This window comes from Sceloporus undulatus, chromosome 1, assembly GCF_019175285.1.
Source record: "Sceloporus undulatus isolate JIND9_A2432 ecotype Alabama chromosome 1, SceUnd_v1.1, whole genome shotgun sequence".
Taxonomy (NCBI): Eukaryota; Metazoa; Chordata; class Lepidosauria; order Squamata; family Phrynosomatidae; genus Sceloporus; species Sceloporus undulatus.
The window spans coordinates 101,886,626-101,914,255 of record NC_056522.1 but is presented as its reverse complement, the minus strand read 5'-3'; the positions used below and the strand labels follow the sequence as shown (position 1 = coordinate 101,914,255).

At 38.8% G+C, this 27,630-nt stretch overlaps 1 protein-coding gene across 1 annotated transcript in view; it reads right to left on the bottom strand.

Annotated features, from left to right (window-relative positions):
* TRDN (triadin) overlaps window positions 1–27,630 on the bottom strand; it is a 62,259-nt gene that overhangs the window by 12,462 nt on the left and 22,167 nt on the right. Inside the window, exons 2-6 of the mRNA XM_042456999.1 lie at window positions 24,075–24,281; window positions 15,081–15,134; window positions 11,049–11,186; window positions 8,425–8,454; window positions 6,731–6,760 (exon numbers count right to left, since the gene is read on the bottom strand). Of these exons, the coding sequence (XP_042312933.1) occupies window positions 6,731–6,760; window positions 8,425–8,454; window positions 11,049–11,186; window positions 15,081–15,134; window positions 24,075–24,281 (459 nt within the window). The remainder of the gene's footprint in view (window positions 1–6,730; window positions 6,761–8,424; window positions 8,455–11,048; window positions 11,187–15,080; window positions 15,135–24,074; window positions 24,282–27,630) is intronic.

The following is a 27,630-nucleotide window of genomic DNA, read 5'->3' as shown; positions in this document are numbered from 1 at the left end:
AGATAGATAGATAGATAGATAGATAGAGACTATAGATATAGATATAGATATAGTCCTATCTCAAGATTGCCAAGGCATGGACATTGGTGTCAGGTTACTTCTATCCAAAAGGGTTTGTTCCTGAACTAACAGATTCCATTGTTAAAAGGTATTGTTTGCCACCAAGAAATTGTGTGTAGAGTCTCCTTCTTTGCATGCTTTTAACAGAGACTGGATGACCATCTGTCAAGAGTGCTTTGACCGTTTATTCCTGCATGGCAGGAGATTAGATTTGATGGTGATTACGGTCTCTTCCAACTCTATGATTCTGTGATCACAGGACCTCTGTTTTCCTGATCAGCTGAACCATCTACCAATAGCAAAGATGATTAAAATCCTGATCTAGTCAACTGCTGATGTCAAATTTGTATAGGCCAGAAACTGGAATGATGCAATCCTATAAATGTTTTTGGACTACAATTCCCAACATCCATCACCATTGGCTGCTGAGAGTTTTAGTCCAATATCTGGAAAGCTGTATCCTTAGCTCTGGTAGAGAGGAAGAGAACAATAAGTGCAGCAAGAGCTAATTTTTTCCGCACACAGCAAAAGGCGCATGTCATTTTAAAAACTATAATAATAATAATAGGATTTATTTATATGTCGCCCAATCACTGGGAATTCGGGCGGCTTACACAGTTGGCCCTTCTTATACACGGATTTTTTATACACGGATTCAAGCATCCACGGTTTGAAAATGTTCAAAAAAGTATAAATTTCAAATATCAAACCTTGATTTTCCATTTTTAAAAGGGACACCATTTTGCTATGTCATTATATTTAATGGGACTTGAGCATCCACGGATTTTGTTATCCACGGGGGATCTTGGAATCAAACCCCAGCATATAACAAGGGTCCACTGTTTGTTCAACAGTGACAATTTACAGCAAATTCGGATAATGATGATAACAGCAGTGGAAGGGAATATGGCAATTCAAAAATATCTGCATGCATATAATGGACCACTGTACACAACGACACCCCCCACCCCCACCCCCCAGCTTCCTTTCTACTATTTCGCAAATTTTAAGGTTAACATTTTCAGGTCTTCATAGTCTATTGTGCAGGAAATTAATCTCCAAATTCAATAAAACAAATTGTGTGGAAAAATTTGTTTAAATTATATGTTTGAGAGGGGGGGGGGTTGTGTGTGGGAGGGTCCATAATTGTAACCAGATTCTCAGAGGGGCCTTTGGCCCTGAAAAGGTTAAGAACTACCAGTCTATATAGGCCTAAATTCAGTTTGGCCTTGCTGTAAAATGACAGGAAACAATTTCTTGGTTAGCTAGCTGGTTGCTTATTCTTACTTTAGTTACCATACCCCTCCCAATTGTAGCAAAGGGTATTGCCCCCAGATATGAATTCTAATGCCCAATGAAATTATTTTTCAGTCTCCAAATGTCTAGCATTGCAGAAAGTTAAAACTTGAAACTGAACATTTAGAAACATTCAAAAATATTACAAATTAATTTCAACAGGGAGAAATGTAAAGTACATGAAATGCACTTCCCAAGAGGTATGCTGAGAAGATAGCTAATACAATAGGTTTCCAGGGACATGCTTCCCTTATCTTATCTGCTGTTACTCATTAATATAGTGAGAACTGCCATCTGAAGAAGGTTTACTAAGAAATCTATTAGACTTCTCAGTAAATTGACTTCAGATTACAGCATTCATGGAATATCATGTGTAAAACCATAGATTCCAAATGTGAAACAGAGTTCATGAGAACGTGGATGCAATCAGGAATACAAGTAATTTCTATGCAAATCAGTCTTTGAAGGGAAGTGGACTAGGTCTATGAAAGCTCATACTACAACTTGTTTCACAGTTTGTCTCAAAGGCGCTGCAAGATTCCTTTTGAGTACTGATATTCCAGATTTAGGGGATTATCGCACTGCTGAAAAATGCATCTTACTGCTGCCGAATTGAAGGCTGTATCTCACTTTGAAAAATGGCTGCTGAAGCGAGTTCAGGGACCTGCATTGGAGCCAGGCTGTACCTGGATGGCGGTTTTAGGAAGAAAAGCCATGCAATAACATCAGGGTACAGCCTAAATGAAACTTCAATTCGGCAGTGGTAAAACATGTTTTTTAGCAGTGTGATAATCTCTTCCAATGGCTATGACTCTGAAATAATTTCTAGTAACCCAATTTCTAGTTTCCCATATGGAACCTTCCCTTATGATAACTTTGGAAAAAAATCATAAATATGTCTGGGGGAAAAGTTTGAAAAAACTATCTCTCCCCCCTTTCTCTCTTACACACACACACACACACACACACACACACACACACACACACACACGGGTTTTATTCCTCAGTATTCTCTTGAATATCAGCAACAACTGCCAAGGCAGGATATTGAATAATGGCAGGGAGATGAGTCTTGTCACATCTCCCTCTTGGTGACTTGATGGATGGAGTTTGCTCATGCTCTAGATCATACCTATTGCTGGGTTTCCAGGGAGAAAAAAATATATTCTCCTCCAGGCCAACAATCCTGGTGATATTTTAAATTTAAATTTTCTCTTTCCTTACAATTCATGGCCATCAGTCTGTGTGAGGTATTTGCAGTTTCCACATCCCATCTGCTCACTGTCTGAAGCACACAGTAGTCTTGTTTATAGAGATGACTCAGTGGAGGCAAGTGGCAGATGGATGGTTTTGCATTGTGGTGTAAGTTTTACTAAAATTTTGGTTCTCAGCAGAGACATATTATATAAACTGCAGTGTAGTCTAGATCTAGAATTAGTTTTCTAGAATTGCTTTCCACCCACTTTGAACTCACCACCCCAAAGATGCTCCTTGGACTGTGTGGTACACTGTGAGTTGGGTGAGGTATGTTGCAGTAGAAATAGACTGTCAAAACTTGGGCACTCTGACTTCTGAGAAGAGACATGCTTACCACAAAGACAGACCACTAGTGGAGACAGTTCATTATGCATTGTCCCAGTTATGTTTTAGAGACTAATCTAAAGATCCATGGATCCTAATGATTACCCATAACAAAAGAAAATTATTACAAAATGACCAACATTATAAAAGAGCACAGGGGAATAGTTATGCACTTCAGGAATCTTCCAAAACAAAATTGTGCCTGTTTTAGCATAAAGTACTTTCTATAAAGATTCACAAAATACCTTCCAGTGAGAAGTGGTTAAGAAAGACAGCAAAGCCCCTGTTACAAACCATGGTAAAAGCAATTCACATTTAAAAAAAAAAAAAAAAGCACACTGCCATATGGAGATATAAAGAGAAAATCAGCTAAACTCTGAAAGCACTAAATATGCAAATAGGGATATCCTTCAGAGGGAACTGAATGGAATAACTAATTACCCAAATGGTGCCAAGATCAGCCATACTGGCAAACTCCATAAAGCCCCACAGGTTTTCAGGAGAGAATTATTCTAGTGCTTGTATTTTAAATAGTTCGTCAGCTTGAAAGAGTTTTTTTAAAAAATAAAAAAAATTGGCTGGTTTAACCATTTCCTAAAATATGAATATTACCAAAATGAAATCTGACTGTTGTCACTCTCAGTTTTATTTAAAGTTTATGGTAGCAAAAGAGAATAACAATTTCCAAGAGCAGGGAAAGAAAAGGACAATGTCCACAAAGTCATAACATTTATAGTAAGTGTCACGTGTTCAGTTTTGTGATGTATACACAGGAATCTTAGTAATGTTAAGGGCATGGTGATTTTACTTTACATTGTGATTTTACTTTCTCTTTACATGGTGATAACCCCACAAATACACACACACACACACACACACAGAGAGAGAGAGAGAGAGAGAGAGAGAGAGAGAGAGAGAGAGAGAGAGCTCTACCTTGGAATTAACTAGTTTACAAATAACTAGTTACTTGTAATTATTTGTAATTATTTACTTTCCCCAATAATTTATGCATATTAACTTACAAAGGCATCATTACCAGCCAGAGCTTAACACTTTACACACTGTAACTGAGACATTGCAGCTACTTTTATAGTTATGAGAGTGTGGCCTTACTAAAAGACTGAGAAGGACCATCAGATGGTTCTATTATTATTATTATTATTATTATTATTATTATTATTATTATTATTATTAACCTTTATTTATGAAGCGCTGTAAATTTACACAGCGCTGTACATACAATCTTTTTAGCTAGACGATTCCCTGCCCTCGGGCTTACAATCTAAAAAGACATGACACAGAAGGAGAAGGGAGTGGTGGAAGGAAAGGGTAAGAGGTCCAGCAGTTCCTCTCTACCTCCGAGGCCTGGACCAAGGCAGATGGACTGGAGGGAGGGCTTGGCTTCATAATGGATGGTTAATCATTTTCCACAGAAAATACATACTCTCAAGTAGGATAATGCATATACAGTACATAGCAATACAGGAAGTGGTTCGATAAACAGGCATCAAAAGAACATCAAATAGTAAGCGACAATTATGCAATGCCTGGGAAGGCTTCTCTGAACAGGATGGTTTTCAACTCCATTTTGAAGCTGGTTAAAGAAGTGATGGCTCTTGCTTGTGGGGGAAGAAGGTTCCAGGAGTGAGGGGCAGCAAGAGAAAAGGGGCGAATCCGGGATGGGGCAGAGGAAATCCTGGGCTGAGACAGCAGACCTTGACTACCAGAATGGAGGGCCCTGGTGGGAAGGTGAGGAGAAAGAAGGTCTGATAAGTAAGGAGGGGCCAGTCCATGAAGGGCTTTAAATGTCGACAGCAGGAGCTTATACTTAAAGCCCTTCATGGACTGGCCCCTCCTTACTTATCAGACCTTATCAGACCATTTCAAGTGCTGGCTTGCACTGCATCTCATGCTGCTGGCTGGTGCTGAGTTCTGGGTGTTGAAGTAACAATGAGATTGCTAAGGGGAAAGGCCCACAGCTTGTAGCATTCAGATTTTTAAAAAGTAACTAACAGTTTTGGGGAAAGGGGGAGCAAAGTGTTAAGTGTAACAATAACAGTAACTAACTACTGTACTTCTGATGCCTTGGAATCCAAAGTATTGTTTCTGAAAATAACATTTCAAGTTCTACATACACAGTATTCCCCCCCCCCCAGTATTGGGTTTAACAATATTATCCTAAGCTTTAAAGACTTCTGAAACTAATTCAGATTCCCATAAGGCTAAGAATTTTGGCAATATATGTGTTTTCAGTTTCCTCCCATTTGCTTTCCTTCCCTTGCCATTGCCAGGGACCCTTTCACATTATGCAGTTATAGCTCTATAGTTCCACTTTAACTGCTCTAGTTCCATCATATGGAATTCAGGGCATTTTTGTTTTTGTTTTGTCTGCTATTGAGGCAGTAGAGCTCTCTGACTGAGAATTTTATATACCTTTCCTGAAACTTCAGATCCTATGATTCCATAGGATGGAACCAGGGCAGTTAAAGTGGAATCATAGTGCTATAATTGTGAATTATGAAAGGGCCTCTGAACTCACCACACAGTACAGTACAGTATAGTACACACATACACACACCTTCCAAATCATACAGCTCCAGAATAACAATATTCCAATGCTGTAAACTCTAGCACTATTACTGATGAGTCAAAAGATCAACAAATTACAATTAGGACTATACATGGAAATTACCAGTTTCCAAAAAGTGAGGTCAAGGTCCTACACTATGTTGGTGAGGTATAAATAAATTTACTGGTGTCTATGGAGGATTCTCCCTCTGTCTAGGGGGCACGCCACAACATCATGGGGACACTGGGTAGAGATCCATCTCTGCAGCATTGTACCCAGGATTATTCTGGCTGTCCTTGAGCACCAAAGAAGGAAAGAACAGCTTAATGGTTGGGGCAGAGGCTACGTCTCCTTCCCTCCATACTCAAATGAGCCTAGGACAGATCTTCAGTCAATCAGTGGTGTGGGAGATGGACTTTGAGCTGCACCCAGCAGTTCCCTCAGTTTCATTTCCCTTGATCCTTGTCTCCCTGTCCATCTCTCCTTCTCTTTTCATCTCTCTCTGTCTTCAGATGTTTACATTCTTTTTACACACACACACACACACACACACACACACAGAGAGAGAGAGAGAGAGAGAGAGAGAGAGAGAGAGAGAGAGAGAGATCATGTCTTCCTTCTCTTCTTTCCTTTTCAGTTCTCTTCAGCTGTTGTCATTCCTGTAACTATGGTATGTGAGCCACTGCACATTTGAAACGTGTATTACAAAACTGCAGAAAGAAATAAGCTATAGCTGGGTGAGTGGCAGCTTTAATTTCTCATCCAAGTTGGGAAAGTTAATTTCCCATCCTCTTACTTTGGGGGGGGGGGGCTTGTGTCATGTAGCTTGTTGTCACCATCTTCTGTTTTTCTGGCCAGAGTCCTAGGCCTATTAAAGCTTCCTGACAGGCTGCTTAGCAATTGCTGTAGCTACTGTGGAATCTGCGGCATAAGTCAATTTAGCAGTTGGTGCAAAAAGGACAGAAGGAGAGGCATATCATAGTGGCTGGTGATGTCACACAACTGCCCATCATTCTTTCAATTCCTGGTGTTCCTAGCAAGTTGGAGAGTGCGAGGATCTTTTGTTTGTCAAAATTTGGGTATTCACTCAAGGAGGAGGAGGAGAGCCAATCCCTTTCTTATGCCCCATGGCAATGAAGCTGTCCAGAAAGATCCTCACACAAAGAGAAATTGAGAGTAATATGATAGGAGATGAAAAAACAATATTGCTTTGAAATTGCTTACCTTTCTTTTTGACCGGTGGTTGGACTTCTTCTAAACCAGAAATAAAAACATACATAAAGTTACTTTGTAATTTGGGTATTTTCCACATAAGAATGACATTTCTTATGTGGTCCAATACTACCCAGTTTCAATAAAAGCAGAGCTTGGAAGAAAAGGATTATAATGTTGCAAATAATATGATGTTCCTATCTGTAATTAGTTATCCTCTTTTTAGTAATAAAGTGACAGTGAAGGGCCCATCCAGAAAAGAATAAAGGTCTCTGAAATTATTGAGAGTTTCTGTTTCTTTTTGTTTTGATTTTGCATACATATTTCCATGTTCACATCTTAACTCTTAATTGAAATATCCCAAATTTTTCTCATTCCTTTCTCTCTTGTGTTCTTATTCCCGCTTGCCCCACTGATCACCTGTCACATCTAGGCTCATGCAATATTTGATTTTCACAAATTTCCATTGAGCTTTCATTGATGTTGTTGTTGTTGTTGTTGTTGTTAAGTCAAAGTGGTAAAGTGGTGTAGGCATTTTACACTAGTAGTAATCCTGAGACTGGAAGTTGAGAGAATGGCATCTAGAATTCTCAGCCTTAGGTCTCACTAAACTACCAACCCCAGAATTCCAAAGGTAGCAGCAATAGCAGTTAAAATAGAATAATAGTGGACACTGTCATTATATACCATATTCATATTAAAAAAAACCAATAATATTATCTCCTGGGTGACTGAATAAATAGAGTACCTAGAAAGATCCAGCTTGGTGTAGTGGGCTGAGTGTTGGGTTAGGACACTGGGAGAACAGGATTTGAATCCCTGCTCACCCATGGAAATCTACTGAGGAGCTCTGGTGGTGCATTGGTTAAATGCCTGTACTGCAGCCATTCATTCAAAACCATAAGGTTTTGAGTTCAAGACCAGCAAAATGGCCCAAGCTCTACTCAGGCTTGCATCCTTCCGAGGTGGCTAAAATGAGTACCCAGACTGTTAGGGGTAAATTAGCTTACAGTTGTAAACCACTTAGACACTGCTTAGGCGGTATGAAGTGGTATATAAATGAAGCTTGTTTGTTAGATCCATGCATGCCAGGGAAGAATCACCCCACAACACTCATGGATTCATGCATGCCAGAGAAGAATCTGCCATGGCATCCAAAGACCCATGTATGCCAGGGAAGAATCTCCCCACAGCACCCATGACCTCCCTGCTGTGAACCCATGCAAATGCAACAGTCCACAGAAGCTGTCAAAGTTTTTTTTAAAAAAATATGCTGCACCATGATCCCCCCAAGGAACCACCACCCCAACTTCCTTGACCTCTAGTGTGAATGAGGCACCTATAACCTAGTTTGCAAACTAGGTTAAATCATAATGTGAGTGAGGCCTTCATTGATTCAACGAATTTACTGTGATTGGGACTAAAATTGGATTTTGTCTGTTGTCTGCCTTACATATCAAATGTATTGTACAGTAAAATAATCACTGAGCAGTACAACTTAATACACAATGTAGTGATTAGGAATAAACCTTTTATATGGCTTGCAAATTATTTCTATGCCAAGATGTAAAATTAGTAGAAATGAATATAATTAGCAATACAGTACCACTGGCAGCAGAAAAATGTATCTTTTTCTGCTTAATTCTTGCTTAATCAAACAAACAAAGCAGGTGACATTTTTAGATATAAAGATGAGAAAAACCAACCTTTTACTTTCAAGGGAGGCTCTGCTTCACCTAGGCCAAGAACAAAAATAAAAATCAGAACAGAAAACAGCTTAATAACATATTGACTATACAGTTGTTGTTTTCTTGCTGCTGGTTAATTTTTATGTTTAAATGTATTCAAGCAGATTGGCTTAACAATTAAAAGAAGATACTGTATTCTAAGATATTTTAGTTATACACATTTCTGTTTTTAGAAACAGATCAGACTGTTTGTCATAGCTGATTTGGTCCACACAGAATGTGAGGTTTGCTGTGAGTCAACACAGTCCATTCATTTGTGTCAAGGACAGTTTGGGAATGTTACATTTTGGAACTGTAGCTGCCAGAATCCCCCCAGCCAGAATGGCCAGTATTCATGCTGCTCACTGGATTCTGGGAGCTGTAATCCAAAAGAACTTTTCAAGGTATATGCACATATCCAAGCTCTTCTGCTCATGCACTGTGACATCTATGATTTCCTGTTCTAGTTCCATTGCTTGCATTTAGTCATATACTACTCTGTTATCTTTCTGAGTCTAAAGGAGCAAATCTACAGGTAGTGTTAAAGACTGCAGTTGAATGAATGGTCATCAATACACCCTTTATCTTTGGATTCTAAAGAATATATCTACCATTGTTTATAACTGGAACAAGTGAACATGCTGATGGGAGTAGCAGGCCAACAGCATTTGGAAGATCATATTATTATTCTTGCCTTTCAAAAGAAATCACAACACTACCTGCCCACACTTTAACATATGTTCTGCATAATTACAAAAAAATGTTGTTGCTGTTGTTGTTGTTGTTGTTGTTGTTGATGATGATGATGATGATGTGTGCCTTCAAGTAATTTCTTACTTACGGGGACACTAAGGTGAAATTATAATGGGTTTTTCTTGGCCAGATTTGTTCAAAGAGTTTCTTTTACCTTCTTGTGAGGTTAAGAAACTGTGACGTGCCCAAGGTCGCTCAGTAGCTTTCCATTGGAACCCTGGTCTTCCAGCTTCCTACTCCAACACTCAGATCACTACACCACACCGGCTTACCATCCCATTCTAAATTATAGCTCCATTGTAAAGAGAATTAGGCTAGGAAAATTCATTTCATTTTGTATCTTGTTCAGTGGCTGGAGTGAATGATCTGGCATGTACCAGAAAACAGGACCCAGTGTTACAATGATATAGACTGGTTAGTATTCACACATGCAGTACTAATCTGAGAACCCCCACGGTGGTGGAAATTAGGTGCTGCTTCAAACTGACAGTTGCATTTGAAAGGAACAATAAGTTGGTTCCAGCTGGGTTTTAATTATATTTGTTAAGGAGTGCTCTGTGAAATGACAAAGCAACAACAAAGATAGAATAGAGACTTCACAGTGGAGTATATCAAACCAAACATCAGATAAGCAACAGGCAGAAGAACAGGAATCATGCATGTCATCTCACACCTATTGTCACTCAAGTAACTATCCACTACAAAACTGATTATCTTTTGATGCTTCATTAGCAGAGGCCACAGCTACAATTAACTGCACTCAGGGGATGTGTTTTAATTACAATTCTAAAACCATGGAAGCACAAGCCCAATTACATTTTTTATTGTTTTGTCTAAACAAGAATCCATGCTACTAGCATTGTGTGTGCGCATGCACAGAATTATGTTAAAGGGCAAGGAGCAAAAATCTGGTTATGTGTTAGGAAATACGATGTGAGTTCACAAGGGCTAGCCCAGTGGTGAACAATTGTGGGTTTTGAAACATGCTTGGAGTCAGCCTTGATTATTATTCTTGATTCCAACAACACATCCATCAACTGTTCGTTGTTAAATTTGAGGAGGGCCAGGGTCTGACATTTTTAATACATCTGATGTCCATTTGCTGTGGATTTTATTTTCAAATGTTTCTGCTCTTTCCCTTATCAATAGCAGCTATTCTCCCCTGAAATTAATTACTTAGCAACATTTATTTATTTTATTTAATCATAAAAAACATTTTAGGTAGGCTATAGTGATTTGAGTGTTGGACTACACCTCTGGAGACTAGGGTTCGAATCCTTGCTCAGCCATGGAAACACACTCGGTGACCATGGGCAAGTCACAATTTCTGAGCCTCAGAGGAAGGCCAAAGCAAAACCTGCTCTTAATATATCTTGCCAAGAACATCCTGTGAAAGTTTCTACTTAGGGTCACTGTAAATTGGTAATAACTTGAAGACACTTCACAACAAAACCTATGTCAAAAGATATCAGGGCAGTGAAAAAGTGAAATGAATGCAATAAATAAAACAATAGAAATAATCTAAATAGACTAAAAATCTGTCAAATACAATTAGCAAATTGTCTATATTGTGGTTCTCCAGTTCCATACCTTAATATCTCTACAGTTTAAGTAAAAGTAATGGTGTTAACATTTTAATTCCAGTATCTGCTCCATAATAATAGATTAAATACAATATGAAACCTATTCAACAAGAATTTTCATGTTGTAGTGGCCATTTGATGAATTCTACTGTCTAAAAAGTAAAGAAGGTCATTTCTTATTTGTCTTGCTGAATTACAAGACAAGAATTCAGCAATGCAATTATGATCACTGGAAAGCATCAGAGCATGCACAGAGCTTGAGAATACCTTTTTCACTCTCTTCTTCATCTTCAAATATGAGGTCTGACATTAATGAAAGGAAACCATAAACCCAACTGGTAGTGTCTTCCACAGCACCGTGCACGAGTCTCAGTGGATCAGTAGTGAGCTTGTTTACAGATTGACCTGAATGTAAAATATAAAGATAAAGAGATTTTGGATATAAAACTTGTGAACTTTTAGCTGAATAATGGATGTATAATGATATTAATATAAAATATAAATTTTGTTGGTTTTCTTAGAGCAATTCTAAATAGTTCTCTCCAAACAAAGGTCCTGATACAGAGAGATGTATGCACATAGAAAGATACCAACACTTTGACTCTAGGGAGATGGTTTGGATATACAGACAGCAGAACCACACAATAAAACCTATTTCTGAACAAGAAAGCTAGAGTGCTTTAAAGCCCTAGAGTGCTTTAAAACTGGAGGGCCCTAACAAGTAATATGAACTACTGATTAAGGGGGGATATAGATGCTGCGGCAATGATGCACCTGGAAAAAGGAGCCGTGAAATGCGGCTCCTTTCTCGGCTGCTACCAAGGCACCAATACAGCCCTGCAGCGGCATGGTGATGTTCGTTATGTGCCACACAGTTTGGATGCGACACACAATGCACATCCTCGGTGCAAGCACCATCTGGAGGCACATGCACCACAATGGTGCCGAGAGAACATGAGAGGGCTCAGGAGAATGAGGACGCTCCGCTCTCCTGAGCCCTAAATCGGTCCCAGGCCAGAACATAGCGCCAGTTTGTATTGGGCCATAGTCCATATGAAAGCTCATAAAGCATCATCAGAAATCCAGAACAGACCAGCAAAAAAAGCCTGCTTCTCAGTGGCTTGGGAGTATGGCATACACATGACACATGCCTCCAAGCCAGTAGGAAGCCTGCATTGTGCTACTTGGCCATTTACACGGCAGCTGCTTTATGGCTCTCTGGCAGCATGGCGTTTAGATGCTGCACACTGCAGGAGTGCTGGAAAGCCACCGTGACAGCAGAAAAGTTGGCTCTTTGCTGGCTCAAAAAGGAGCAGCTTTCTGCCACCTCTTTTTGCATAGGTAAATAGCCAGATCAGGATGGTGGCATGTGGCTGCTGCGGCCTCAATCCGGCAGCGTCAATCCAGCATTTTTGGGCAGTCTGTTTCACCTCTCTCTCATCTGGCAGTAGTTAAGATGAGAAGTGAACCTTTGTAAACACTTATTGATAGATTGGCACTTTTAACACACACACTCAAACCATTTTCTGTTGTATTTATTTTTCATCAGTGTTTCAGGAAAGCAATTCTCTGACTTACCAGTACACAGCTCAGTACAAACCAAATCAATCTGTTGTTTAATGAAATATGACCTGCCAATAGCAGATGAATTCTCTTTGCTCCATAAAGGCAAGATCTTGGCCTAGACAGCATGCATATATTTCTAATAGAACTGAGTTAATGATGGACTCTTCCAGAAAGAAGCGAGTTCTCACAGTATAGCTCATTGGGTTCTGCCAGGTTTTGTCAGTTGTTATTGCTTCAACATCCATTCCTTTCATTGTTTTTGGGAGAGGCTATTTGTACCAATGGTTTTGCACTGGGACTCTTCTAAAGGTGTTTTTAAACAAACAAACAAACAAACAAACAAACAAAGCAACCTCCCCCCTCACCCCCCAAAAGGGCATGGTTTGCTGAGATAGTCCTATGGTCTAAAGAGCAAATTTTCTTCTCTCTCATATGTTAAAAAAAAATTAAGAGTTAAATACAAAACTGCCATTTCATTGACACCACACTAAAATGTGAAAAAGTAAAGAAAAAAAAAGAAGGGAACGTTTTTTCTGATAAGTTTTGCAATAAGAAACAAACCCACGTGGAAATGGAAATGAAAGGTTGCTGGGAACTGCAATAAGATAATCTACACACATTGCTTGAATATATTTTTAGAAATAAAATCTCAAGAACTTTGACAACAAATATTTCAGCCTCTTGACACATTTGCCTCATTTGGAGGAGCCCTGTGCTTGTTAAGTTTTAGCTGTTTGTGAAATACCATATGAAAAGATACGGATTAAAAAATAAAAGATGAAATATAAAAAATTCTGATCCAACCTGAGAAAGGAGGAATCTGCAGAAGGTGCAACAGCAAAAACTAAAGAGTAATGGTACTCATCCAACAAACATGTCCAACAATCTTCTTCTACTACAAGTGGCAAATCAATATGCACATGGAAACATTAATTTATGCCACTCAGTAATGTGGTTTGCATTGCTTGCTCCAATCCAAAACCTTTTAGGTGTTCATAGTGAATGCTCCAAAAGCCTTGAAAGAGATTTCTAGTATTCCAATGGGTTATTCATATGGACCAATTAATGCAATTCCTTCACCAGATACTACTCATCCCCTAAGGGGGTGGGATCAGCATGAGCTAAGGACATTGGGTAGCATTTTGATAGAGCCAGTCATCTTGGAAAGACATGAGAGTCCCATCGTTTTCTTGAATGTTGGTTGGTGCTGTGACAAGTATTAATACTGTTATATTCTATCCAGTATCAAGCATTTTTCATACACAAAATGAGGGACAGCTGAGGTTTACGTTTAGAAACCAAGTGCATAGCTTCAATTTCTGTATTCTGTAATTCTTTAATAATTTGATTCTCAAAGGAAGCAACAAGTAATTTTATCTACTTTTCCCTGATATAACAAAGTTTTCAAAAACTGCAAACCTTTCAAGGACTACTTGCAGGTTAGCATTTATTCTGCCACTGTGTGTGTGTGTGTGTGTGTGTGTGTGTGTGTATGTGTGTGTTATTTGCATGGAAAACATTTCCTGTGCAGGAAACACCATTTTCTGCACATAAAATATTATTTCTACACAGAAAATTCTATTTTTGTCTAGAAAAACCACATGCAGACTTTTCAGAGACTACGCTATGGGTTATGATGATTCTTTTCAGCTGAGGAGTATCCTCATTAGCATTTCCTGACTGGTGAGGATGAAATTTTCCAATATTTTTTAAAACATTCTTCCCATCTCTATACTTTTATGATGTGCTGTCCAACCTTTTGGAAGATATGAAGTGAAGCACAGTAAATGATGTGTGAGCCAGCAAGGAAAGAAACAAGCAAAATTCTGGATTGGTTCCAGAGGACTGGGACAATCATCCGTAACAAATCATGTTTGTACCTATTTTCTACGAAGAGTGCTAGCAATTAAAATATTGGTTGCATTAAAAAAAATAGTGCCAGTGGATGCTTTCTGTAAGTTCAGTAGTCACCACCCTACACTTAGAACAAAATTTTGCTCTCAAATAACTCAGAGTAGTTTATATACAGTTCCCAAGTATTCGTTCTCTTCAGTATTCATACCACAATTTCTTTGTGAAGCCAAAGTCCCAGGTTGCTGCCATATTGCAGAATTAATGCAGTTTGACTTAGCTTTAATGGTCATGGCTCAATGATATGGAATCATAAGATTTTAGTTTGTTGTGGCACCAGAGCTCTCAGACAGGGAAGGCTAAAAACTCACAAATCTACAAATCTCAGTATTCGATAGCATTGAGCTATGGCAGTTAAATTGGTGCCAAATTGCACTCATTCTGCAGTGTAGATGTAGCTTAAGTAACTGTGTTCACACAAAAGATTTCTTTTGATTATAACATGTTGTGGGAAAGAACACATTCTGTTTGAAGTGATATGGAAGTTGGTCTGTGTTTTTGGCTTGTTATGGCTCATTTGCACGTGCAAGCTATTACTTAGTTTTACAGTTAACAAACATAAACATGTGTGACCCAGCTGTGCTAATTAAATTCATTTTGATTGAACTCAAAATGTTTAAATCTTTCTTTTAAAAAAACACCTCTTGATTTGGAAATCAGCACTTATGTCAGTTTGTAAAGTTGCTGAAAACTTCTAAACTGATGAATAACGTTAACTCCCCCAATTACTGTGCAGGAGCTGTGCAACTTAATATAACCAGAAAGCATGCCAGACATGTTTCAAATGTTTTTTTTAAAAAAATTATAAAATGGGTTCCTTGCCTCCATGGATCTCTCTTTTCCCCACATCTTTGTCAATATCAAGTTGATGTACTCCTATGAGAACAAAATATACATGAAGTGAGAAAGAGAAGAGGAAAGGTTAAGCTACACATATTTCATAAATGTCACTGTCCATACCTGTTTCTTAAATTCTAAGAGGCTTTTTACATTTTCTTTGTGAAGACAATAGTTCTGATTTACAGAGCCTTCACAGCTGCTGCTCAAATATTCATTATACATTCAGCCCCCCCCACACACACACACATTTTCAGGTTTGACTCTTGCATTTGCTAGTATTCATGGATTATTTGCTGCTGCCACCACTGCTGCCCTATGTCAGTTTTAATAGGCACCAGAAGCCTTGTGAGACTGAGAGACGGTGAACATGTGGCTAGGCTTGTAAGTCCCCATTAAAAGCCCCAGTAGCTGCCTGCTTTTTTCTTATGAAGGAACCCAAATACCTTGAAGGCATCCATGGTCAGTTGAATCTGTGGATCATACTTTTCTCTGCGTTAAATTTGGTTGTGGGGAGGTTAGAGTTAATTGTGTTTTTCTATTTTCATAGGGTGCGTCCTTAACCCCAGTGAATGTTGAGGTCTGACTGTACTAATAACCTCTTTACATTGAAGGCCTTTAGTGCCAAAAATTAAGTGTTCTTCATATGTTACAGAAGTCTGACATACACCCATTTCTCTTATAACTTAAGTGACCCTAAATCAATCAATCAATCAATCAATCAATCAATCAATCAATCAGTCAGTCAGTCTAATTCACTTTTAAAGAATAGGTTATATTGCCCTCTCATTTCTCTGCTGTAGCTTTTATTTGAGGTGCATCTACACTGTAGAAGCAATACAGTTTGATACCATTTTAACTATCATGGTTCATACAGAATCCCGAGAGTTGTAGTTTTATGAAGCACTAGGACACTTTTGCAGAGAGGGCTGAAGACCTTGTAAAACTACAAATTCCAGGGTTCCACAGAATGGTTCCAAGTTAATGTTGTGTCAAACTGCATTATTTCTATAGTGTAGATGCACCCTTACACCTTCTTCTTTCATATATAAGGATTCGACTTCTTTATTTCAGTTAGTCTCAAAGATGCTCTCTCTCTCTCTAAGGATTCTTTTGTTACATCACAAAACTAGCTTGAGTTAATGTCTCTTCTTGAGTAATAAATGATGTGTTTCTATCAAAGTGGAAAACATTAAAAGTACCAATTGATTTCAGGCAAGAAATCTGAATAGGTATTTAACTTTCTTGTTGAAAACAAGGGGAAATAAAGACGCTTCATAGTTTTTTGTGGGGCTTTGGGGCTATATGACTATGTTCTAGAAGAATTTATTTCTGACGTTTCACCTGCATCTTCAGAGGATGGTGTCATGGAGATGAGTGGGGTATATATACTGTGTGAACCTCGGTTGAGAAAAAGTGATTTACATGTTAATCTGTGATTTGGTCTGTTGGTGAAGGGCAAGACCCTAGGAGGGAGAATATGCAAGAAGGCTTGTGTCTATTTAACTAGTGATCCATTAGACACAAATCCTCCTTCATATCCTCCCACCCCATGGCCTTGCCATTTACCAACAGACCAACACACAGATTAATATGTAAATCACTTCCTCTCAACCAAGGGTCATTTCCATGCCACCATTCTCTGAAGATGCCAGCAACAGATGCAGATGAAACGTCAGGAATAAATTATTCCAGAACATGGCCACATAGCCTGAAAAACCCACAAAAAATTATGGATACCAGCCATGAAAGACTTCGACTTCACGAAGGTGCTTCACTTTGGATGGAAAGGACACAGAGGATTCTTGGCCAGTTTTGAAAGTTTGGTACACTAACCTAGTGTGAAACTGAGAGGCAAGGCAGGTTTAATTTTCCACAGGCTTTGCAGTAGAGAACTGATTCAATCTTTTCCCATGGAAGAAAACATCACATCATATATACAAGAAAAGTGCCGTGACATCACTACCTTGAACTACCTAAGAATCTTAAGTACCTACATTCATACCTGAAATTGCATTTGAAAGTCACACAACAAAGTTCAAAATTCGTACAAGACTGTTGTACCCAGATTTTGAACTGTAAGACCTGGGTTTTGTATGCTGTCACTTGAATCCAATAATAATAATAATAATAATAATAATAATAATAATAATAATAATAATATATTTTATCCAGCCCCTCTGCACAACGCAACCAGGGCAGCTTACAACATTAAAATAAGCATTACATACATTACATACATTATGTTGGATTTTAATCTGTAAGCCGTTTTGATCATCGTGGAAAAGCGGGATAACAATAAAATTTATTATTATTATTATTATTATTATTATTATTATTATTATATCCCTCAATCCCTCCCCCCTTAAAATGCAATTAAACAATTTACAGTATAAAACATAACTTCAAATTAAACAGTATACAAACAAACAGTGACTGCAGCAAAAGAAGGGTTCAACAAGTTAAGTTTTCTTCTGGTGGCCAGGCATCTATTCAGGAAATGCCTGCCAGAAGAGATCTGTCTTAACAGCCTTTTTAAAGCTGCTTAAGGTGGTTATATGGCAGGCCATTCCATAATCTGGGAGTGGTAGCCGAAAAGGTTCTCGGGGCAGTCGCAGACAGCCTAGTTTTTATAGGCTGCAGAAAATTCATCCCAGAGGACCTAAGTGTGTGGGGTGGATTATACAGAAGGAGGCAGTCTCGGAGATAGGTTGGGCCCAAGCCATTTAGGGCCTTAAAAGTGATAATCAACACTTTGTTCTGGGCCCGGAAACTAATGAGCAGCCAGGGAAGTGATCTTAGGATCGGTGTTATATGGTCCCGCCTAGATGTACCTGAGACCAATCTGGCTGCCATATTCTGTACTAATTGAAGTTTCTGGACCGAGCACAAGGGTAGCCCCATGTAGAGTGCATTACAGAAATTGAGACAGGAGGTTTCCAGCACATGTGCCACAGTTTCAAGGTCCCTAACTTCCAGGAAAGGGTGTAGTTGGCGTATGAGCTGAAGCTGATAACAGGCACTCCTGACCGTTGCATTTACTTGATTCATCATTTGGAGCGACGGATTCAGGAGCACCTCCAGACTGTGAACACAGTCCTTTGAGGAGAGTGTGAATTCTATGATTAGAATTCTAAAACTGGAGCTTTTAAAGATTATTAGACAGATCCATATTCTGGTCAAACAGCCCAGTATTGGACTTTTGGTGTATTAAGTTTCAAGGTTGGCTCAAAAGGAGAGGATTAGCTCCAAAGATGCTCTTCTGTTCTCAGGCGGCAACATTCTGCTGATAGAAAATGCAATTTTGGATTTGATCCATTATTTTAGAATGGAACATTGCAGCTACCTAAAATATGCCATTTGATTATATCCCCCTATATACCACATCTATTTATAGTCAAAGATCTTCCCAAATCTTTTAAAACAAGGACAACTGCTTTTGTGTTTTTATCTATATTTTAAAGCTCATTTTTAAACCAAGCTACTTAAATTGAAGTTGACTTGACAGCCATTAACAACAACACTGTGTGTGCTTTTAAAGTCTGTAAACATTTAATATTGGAAGCCATCAAGTGAACTGCAGACGATTCAAGTAAAATAGAAATGTTATCCAATATTTGGAATCATTTCCTAACCAAATGAAAAATTATTCCTCTAGAGTTTTTACAGTGCCCATTTCCGGCAAGAAAGTTGGGTGTCTACTTGGATTTTCTTTGATAATCACATTCAACATGGCAACCAGTTTTCTTTATCTTCTCAGAATTGCTGTGAGGATTAAACAATGTTAAATCTCAAGAAGCCCCACATGGATTTCAAAACTCATTCTCATGCTTATTATATCCAAATTGGATTAATCTAATTCTTTGTCCTTAGCTTTCAAGCACAAGTGCTGTAAAAACTGCAGCTTAGTCCAAAATGCACAAGCAAAATAAATAAATAAAAATAAAAATTATATATACCCAAAGGAAGTGGCCACATGGAGTACACTTCTTTAATTGCAAATTATCTTTGGTTCATGCCCACTTTCTTTTCATGCAACGCAATTCTAAGCATGTACTGAAAATAAATTCTAACTGTGCTTCCTGGGACCTATTCCCTAATAACTGTGTTTCAGAATTGCAGGTAAAGCTATGGAATCTTAAACATTTTAGGTGGAATAGCACAAAAGTATAGAATGACACAGCAGGATTTCATATTTTGGGATGAAAATATATGCACTGCTAAAAACATTACCAGAAGATTTTAATACAAACACTATGCTGTTGTTGTTTTCCATTTTGTCTCCAGTCAAAATGTCATTCAGACATGAAAAACTGTTTCTCTTCATCCAGGATGAGCATGGATAATGACATTCTGTATTCTCACTCATTCCATATTAGAAAGATTGCACAATACTCTGGGCTTGTCATCAGTTTTTCAGATATCCCATTTGTGATCTACACTGGCCATACAGAAAAGGCGGTGTAAAGCAGATCCACAGACACAACATACAGAGACCTTCTTTTATATATCAATATGGGCACATATGTGACTCTGAAAGACAGCATGGAAGTCACTGTCACCCATAGAGTAGAGAAGAAGATGACTAGATTCCCATCCTCAAAGAGATTATAAAACATATCAAGAGAGATTCACTGGGTTAATAAACTTAAAGTGAACAAAATTTGGCTACCAGTCCTGAAGAATAGCAAAATGAGGACTCAGCAAATGCAAATGGGAAACCACTCAGAGTCAGGGGCTATCCCAGCAGATAATGATCACCAATTAGCAGACACTAATCCTCTTTTGCATTAGCCTCCCAGCCTGAGGCCTGCCAACAGCACAGAACAATACACATGCAAATCACTCCTGCATTCCCAGGCTCACACATTTTATGTGTGTGTGTATATACACACACACACACACACACAACTTTTACAGGCGAAGCATTCTCTGAAGATGCCAGCCACAGATGCTGGCGACATATCAGGAAGAAACTCTTCTAGAACATGGCCACATGGCCCAAAAAAACCCCCCACAAAAAACCACCTCTCTGTATTCCTTGCCTAAGAAAACCTTATAACATCCATGGGGTCACCATAAGTCGACAGACAACCTGAAGGCACACACACAGAATTAGCAACAGCCCATCCTGGATTACAGAGTATATGCCAAGAAATTTCCCAAACTTTATGAAGAAGGGATAATCCTTGTTTGATTACATAGAATGCTGAGATAAAGATGAGACAGAATCTTCCTCCTAAAAACTCTCATGTGACAATAGTAACAATCTCATGCTATCTCTGCCTACAGTCAGATGAACAGTTAGAGGACTTGCACACAGCCTATAAAGCCATTGTGGGATTAATGTGACTCAAGGCTGCATGAAGCCCAGCAGGTTCCTCCATGTGATCTTCAACATCTATAAACAATTGTGCCCCCAGAAACCTCTGAGATATGCAGTTTATTCATTTAAAATACTTTTTCAGGGAGGCACTATTTAGGGCCTGGAATAGCCTTCAGATGACATTACTGAAGGCCCTCTGAGCTCTCATGGGCATCCAGTGGTTTGAAAAAAATACTTTCAGTTTAGTGTTATTTATTAAGCTATTTGATGAAAAGCTCTCTCTCGGGAAAGCTTGCTGAATATGTCCATTTTACTACAAATTTTTAAATTCACAAAAATTCAGGCCACCTCTAATTAATTATCAGCCCTAATTAATTATCATTGTTTTGCATGGAAGAGACTAACAGATTCATCTGTGCAAATTATTTCGTTTAGCTTTCCCATCTTAATGAGAAGACTGAGGATTAAACTTTGGACTCCAGTTCATCTCTGCCCTTGTCAAATTATGGGAATCATATTTTAACTGGCTTTGTATGGATCACAAGATTTGTTTCATAATTGATTCCCCCCTCCCTAATTTTATATGAAGATAGGAGTATACTCAGTGCAATTAAAAATAAATGTGCAAATGAGGGTAAGTAATATATTCAGGGTTATTTATTAGCTAGTGTTAGATATTAGATATTAATAGATAATACAGTATTTTTTAAATAATGGCAAGCTATTGAATGTCTGAGAACACTTTCATACCAATTTTGGTACATTAATGATATTTTTACTCAAAAAGCATTTTAGTAGAGCACATCTGCTTACCTGAACAGAATAGGCATTTATTTGATTACTTTGTGTCATTATAAGCATTACATGGCATCATTAATGGTATTTAAAGTAAAACACATATTTCTTATATGAGGTTCTTAAATTAGGCAGCTCATTAGACACAATCATTAATGACACCGAAACTAGTTGAATACCATGTACTTATATAAAGATGTATTTTTTTGACATGAAAAATCCAAAGAATCAGACCACTTTGCAGTTAGCAAACATGAACGAAGTTTAGAGAGACAATCCTCTGAAGCTCTTCCCTTTACTTGATTAATTGAATTGAGGTGGAAATGTTCATGGGCAAAGATTGCTATATTCTGCTTATATTAAACTAAAAGGTATGGGGAGAAGAAATCAGTGTGCCTAAACACTGCTTTTTTCATATGTACACATACATGTAAGTAATGTATAGCAAATATGTACAGTGTTTGTGTTCCAAGTTATTTATGATTCCCCCCCCCCTTTTCCCCTCTGTTTTGTGATAAGATTATTAAGTCAAAGCTTCAAATACAGATGAAATAGCCTGTGGGCGTTTGTAGATTACTGCACTACACTCTTATAATGCTGCTATTCCACTTTTACTGCTCTGGCTGCCTCCTGTTGCATCCTGAGATTTGTAGTTCAGTGAGGCCTAATTGCTTTCTGGCTGAGAATTCTAAATGCCCCTCCTTAAACTGCAAGTCCCAGAATGCAACAGGAGGCAGCAAGTGCAGTAAAAGTAGAACAGCAGTACTATAACAGTGCAGTGCGGTGATCTCACAAGAATCTATATATACATTGGATGAGCAATTCCACCAAACTGGTTGACAGAGCCAGAGACAAACTTTCCTTGTTCTCGGGTTAACATTGCAGCTCAGAACTGGGCACATAGTCATTTAATCTAGCTGGGGAAAGGCTGGATCAGGCCATGGCATGTAGTTACCATGGCCCCAATCCAGTGCTGAAAGGGATGGCAGGAGGCTGCTCGAATGGTCTGTTTAGCCCCTGAGTGAAAGATATTGTGGCATAAATTTTTGTAGACTTGGTCTATTTCCTACATGCATCTGAGGAAATAGACAAAGGGGCTGTCCAGATGGCCTCTAAGGGGTAGGGGGATGCTGCCCCTTTCCTTGCTGGATTGGGCCCATGGCAACTGCACGCCATGGCCCTGATCTGGGCTTTCTGCTGCACAAAAATGAGCCATAAAAGGTGGCTCCTTTTTGTGCCTCAGAAAGTGTGCCATAGCTGCCAGCGCCATGGCTTTTTGGTGCTCCTTTGGCACAGCATGTGTACATGCTGCACCAAGGGAGCACCATGCTACCTCTCACCATGTGGTGGAGCACAGAGCATCACGCTGGCATGGGGGCAGAGTCAGGGGCATGCGGCATGCAGTCGCCTCCCCCACACACTGCCCTGGTGCGCCATTTATCACCAGTCTGTTCAGTGCCCAAGTCTACAAAAGTTTAAGCTATATCTTTCACCTGGTAAGTCTCAAAGGTGGTACAAGATCCCTTTTCATATGGTATATATGAGTAGCATTGCATTGCATTATCATGAAGCAGAAGATGGTAAATTCTATGCAACAGATTTGTAAGCCAAGACTTGGAAGTATTTTCGCAATTGTTATCATCCTCAGTGAGGAATGGATTGCCCTCCTGCTAAGGAATATACCAAAGGATTATGTTGGTGTATTAAAAGTACAATTTCTCCAATGGAGCAACAAACTTGAGACACGTGGTGGCGCAGTGGTTAAATGCCTGTACTTCAGCCACTCACTCAAAACCACAAGGTTGCGAGTTCAAGACCAGCAAAAGGGCTCAGGCTTGACTCAGGCTTGCATCCTTCCGAGGTTGCTAAAATGAGTACCCAGATTGTTGGGGGCAAATTAGCTTACAGTTGTAAACCGCTTAGACACTGCTTAGGCAGTATGAAGCGGTATATAAATGAAGCTTGTTTGTTTGTCTCATGCTCCACAGGGTAAATACCACTTAGCTCGGAGACAGGCTCCTGGCCAACCCACTTTGCCATTACCTCTTTGCCATGAAGGCAAACATGGAACTCCACTAGAATATTGATTCATAGGTGAAAGTCTTCTTGAGTACTCTTGAAAGGAGCACCCCAGCCAGGGCAAGGGATGGTCTCCAAATATAACCTCCCTTGACAGCTGCCTGTACAAACCATGGATCAATATCACCCCTTATCAGTGCATCAGATAGATACCCATAAATCAGAAAAGCAATGAGCCAAAGGGTAAATATATAGCATGGATTAGGAAAAAATGGTGTCTAGAACCAATTTAGATACACAAACAGAATTCCTACTCACCCTCTTAACCAGTGACTGGATAAACCCAGGCTACAACTTGAAGAGACAGAGAGGTGCACTTGAGTGAAAGAGATCACAGCATACTTGTGCCAACCCTTATAAGAGTGTTTGTGCCCTGCCATTATGTAATGATGTCAGTGCTTCACAAAGCATTCCAGTGTCCACCTTCCACTCACTTATGGGGGGAGCAAAGACTCTCCATAGTAATTGCTGGAGAAGGAGATCAATGGGAGGGGTGACACCATGAGTTACTGGACTGGGTTACACCAACTTTAGTGATGCCACTGCCCATGACCACACATGGAAAGGAAATAGCTGACTATTATAATCGTAAGCAATTGGCATAATTGATAACTAGATGGAGCAAATATTTTAAAATTAGAAATATGAATATACAATTTCAGGGTTTTACTCTGCTAGTTTGGAAAGAACAGTCATTTAGTGGTTTGAGGAAGGAACCTCCCAACAGCATCCACTGTGATAATGATTTGTACCTTTTGTACCATATAACTGAATCTCACCTGCAAGGGTTTTGTAATCCACCAAGTCAAACATGACAATAGCCACAGCTGACCAGGTAACAATAAGTGCAGCAACAAGGAGCCAGGCTGCTGGTGAGCTGAATGTCGTTGCAAAGTCTTCTGATACTGACTTTTTGGATAACTTCATGTGTGGGATGGGGACCGCTCCATTTTTGTTGTCTATCACTGTAGTGGTGGATGCAGGTCCTAAAAAAGGTAAAAGAAATGAAGTCAGTGTATCAAATTGGCTTTGTAGCTCCCAGAATTAGAGTAGAGATCATTTGATACAACTATAACATTTCTTAAAACTGTGAGAAAGAATATTATTTTACCTTAGAACTTAAGGACAACCAAGCTGTAGCTTAATTAGGTAAACCTTACTATCAGAAAAACTGATATATTAGGACTTAACTAAAGCCATGGCTTATGATTGTCTCCAGGATCAACGCAACATATCTCTGATGATCTGCCTCTCAAAAATAACAGCAGGAACGGGCTGATGTCTCTAATCCTTGTTGTAGAACCATTCCTTGATCCAGATCAAGTTGTCAGAATGTCCTGGGCTAAGCTCTGATAACCGAGTCTAGGACTCATATTGGACTAGCAAGGTAAAGGTGGTCTGCTTGTGCTGACAGAGAACTATCAAATAAACTCTGCATCCCCTATGCTTAGTGAAAATCCAGAATCTTATTTCCAAAGTCCCAGGACTGCAGAAAAATCATTGCCCTGACAGCAGGTGTTCGTCCATAACATCTGAGGACCTATGTGATCTATGAGACTACTGGTCTAAAGCTTGGTTTTGTATTTTTTTTCTTTGTTTGTTTTTTAATTTAGCCAGCCTTTCACATTTAAATCAATTGTGGATATAGCAGCCCTGTTGGAGGCAGCTTTCCCCCCCTTTATTCTGATAGTTTATTACCTATGGAGACATGAATCATCTAAATCAGCTAACAAATTTCATCTGTTTTCTTTGAATGTTGGGGTTCTCTTTGGCAACCCGTTAGCCAAAGACACACACCTATCCAAGAGGCCAGAGTAGTTTAAAAAAGAAAAACAGCTACCACAACTAAGTCTTCATGGGTATCAACCCTTGAGCTTTATTTAATTATCAGATTCTGCCATCTGACCAAAGGAAGCCAGATGGAGTTTATATTTGTTTTTAAAGCCTTTAATGTCTGCAGTTGATATTAAATGTTCCCATTCTCAAAATGACAACCTCTAACACTTTTCAACTTGTTCCTTTAAAAAAAAATGATGATGATAGTGAAATCAATCTTATGTACTTGTTTAACTAGTAACACTGCATATTTGCTTTAACTTTATTCTGTTACATTTGTGTTTTCTTTTTTCCAATGAATTCTGAGTTATCCTGACAGCAACACTTTGAGGTAGATTAGGATGAGAGGCAGTAATATGTCTCACTTTCACCTCTAAACAAAGAATATCACAATATAAATGTGTACTAGGCCTCATTGGTCAAATACCCAAAGTAAGAAACTTTTGTAATTGTAAATCTCAATGTATGAATGCATAGGAAGCATCTGGCAGCTGGTGGGTCCATACCATTGGGACAGTGAATCCACTCCAGATTTTAATGTGAATTTTAAAGGGGCATCCACAATGCTAAACTTGATCCTCAAAATATGTTCAGCACTTTTGATAGTTCTTGTACAACTCAAATTAAAACCTGGGGTGGATTTACTCTCTTGCAGATATGGAAGCTACCATCTACTACTGTATGGCCATCCAGCCACTTGGAGTAAAAATTCACACTCCCAAAACATATATTCACATTGCAACTATTTAAGCATCTGCCAAGACCTGAAGAGCTAAAGAAGCTACAAAACGCTAGATTTTAACCAAATATTTATAATAAGGTGCTCCCATATGCCAGTTTCAAACAAGTCGTTGCCATCTGCCCACTGGCTAAGTGATAGCTACATTTCCTTTACCACAGGCATTTTAATATACTTCCATTTCAGCAATTAAGAACATTGTAGTCTTTATGCAGTTTATAAAGGAGACATAGCATTACCTATTTTCATTTTCTAGTATTGCATGCTACTAAAAATTAAAATTAAAGCCTCCCTGAAGCAAGAGGGCACTTTTCACATTTTCTTCTCTACCAGAAACAGCTCTTTGGTCTTTTTTTGTAATTTTGAGAGAGGGTGTTTTTCCAGACACATATCTTTTCACAGAGACGTGCAATTTTGAAAAAGCTCTCTGACAAACAATCAAAAAGTCTGTGTCAGTGCTCCCTAGAACAGGGCATTCAGCTGTCAATCTCAGTGCTCCATTTTGAGCCTCAGTACAGCCCTGACTGGATACAAGGTGTCACAACTGGAAAGAAAAAGACAGCGAATTTGAAGGCCAAGTTATCACCAAAGTTTGTCAGTCCAAACTGTCTATATGGCAGAGAAGCCAAGGCAGAAAAAGGAGGACACTGAGATCAGAGGAGCCTAAAGAGAAAGAGAAGCCTAGGCAACAAAAGGAGGACGTTGAGAGAAGAGGTATCTATAGAAAAAAAGAGAAGCCAGGGTAGAAAAAGGAGGACATTGAGAGGAGACATCTATAGAGCAAGAGAAGCCAAAGCAGAAAAAGGAGGACGTTGATAGAAGAGGCATTCATAGAGAAAGAGAAGCCAAGGCAGAAAAAGGAGGACACTGAGAGGAGGCATCCATAGAGAAAGAGAAGATAAGGCAGAAAAAGGAGGACATTGAGATCAGAGGAGCCTATAGAGAAAGAGAAGCCAAGGCAGAAAAAGAAGGATAGGGAAATAGGAGAAGACCTATAGGAAAGATTGTGAAGGAACAATAAATTTCAAGTTGATAAGAAAAAAAAAAGCTAGAAAACAACCCATTGATTGGAAGATTTTGAGTCAAGAGGTGGTCTACAGAGGGGGGAGAGGGGAGGAAATAGATTTAAGAGGCACCTTTTACAAAATAAATTGAGAAAGACAAGAGATAAACTGAAAAAGACAAATAAAAAGAAAGAAGTCACTGTATAGCAAGTAAGATATTGGGAAAAGAGGAGATTTCTAGAAAATAAATTTAGGAGGCTACCATAAGAGGCGGAGCAATAGAGTGAGAAATAAAATTCTCAAAAATGAATACAAGAAAAACTAAATTAGATTCGACCCAACAAAGGAGACATCACTGGAAGCGAACCCCAAAACAGATCAAGCATCTATATTAGAAGAATTAAAGGCAATGTACTATGACATGAAAGAGGATATAAAAGCACTTAAAAAAGATATGACTGCTATGCGGAAGGAGATAAAACAAGAAATTCGTCAAGAAATAAGGTCAGAATTAAAGGACATAAAGGAAGCATTAGGTAAGGCAACAGAAGACATAAGACAAATGGAGGTGAAAATAGAAAAAATTGATGACAAAACAAATAAAATTAATAAAAAAGTATTAGACATAGAGAAAAATTATGAAAAAGATACAGATGAAAGAGCGTTACAAGATCTGAAAAAACGTGAAAATTGCATCAAAATCAGAGGATTAAGAGAAAAAGAGAATGAGGATCTATACGAATATTTAACACCATT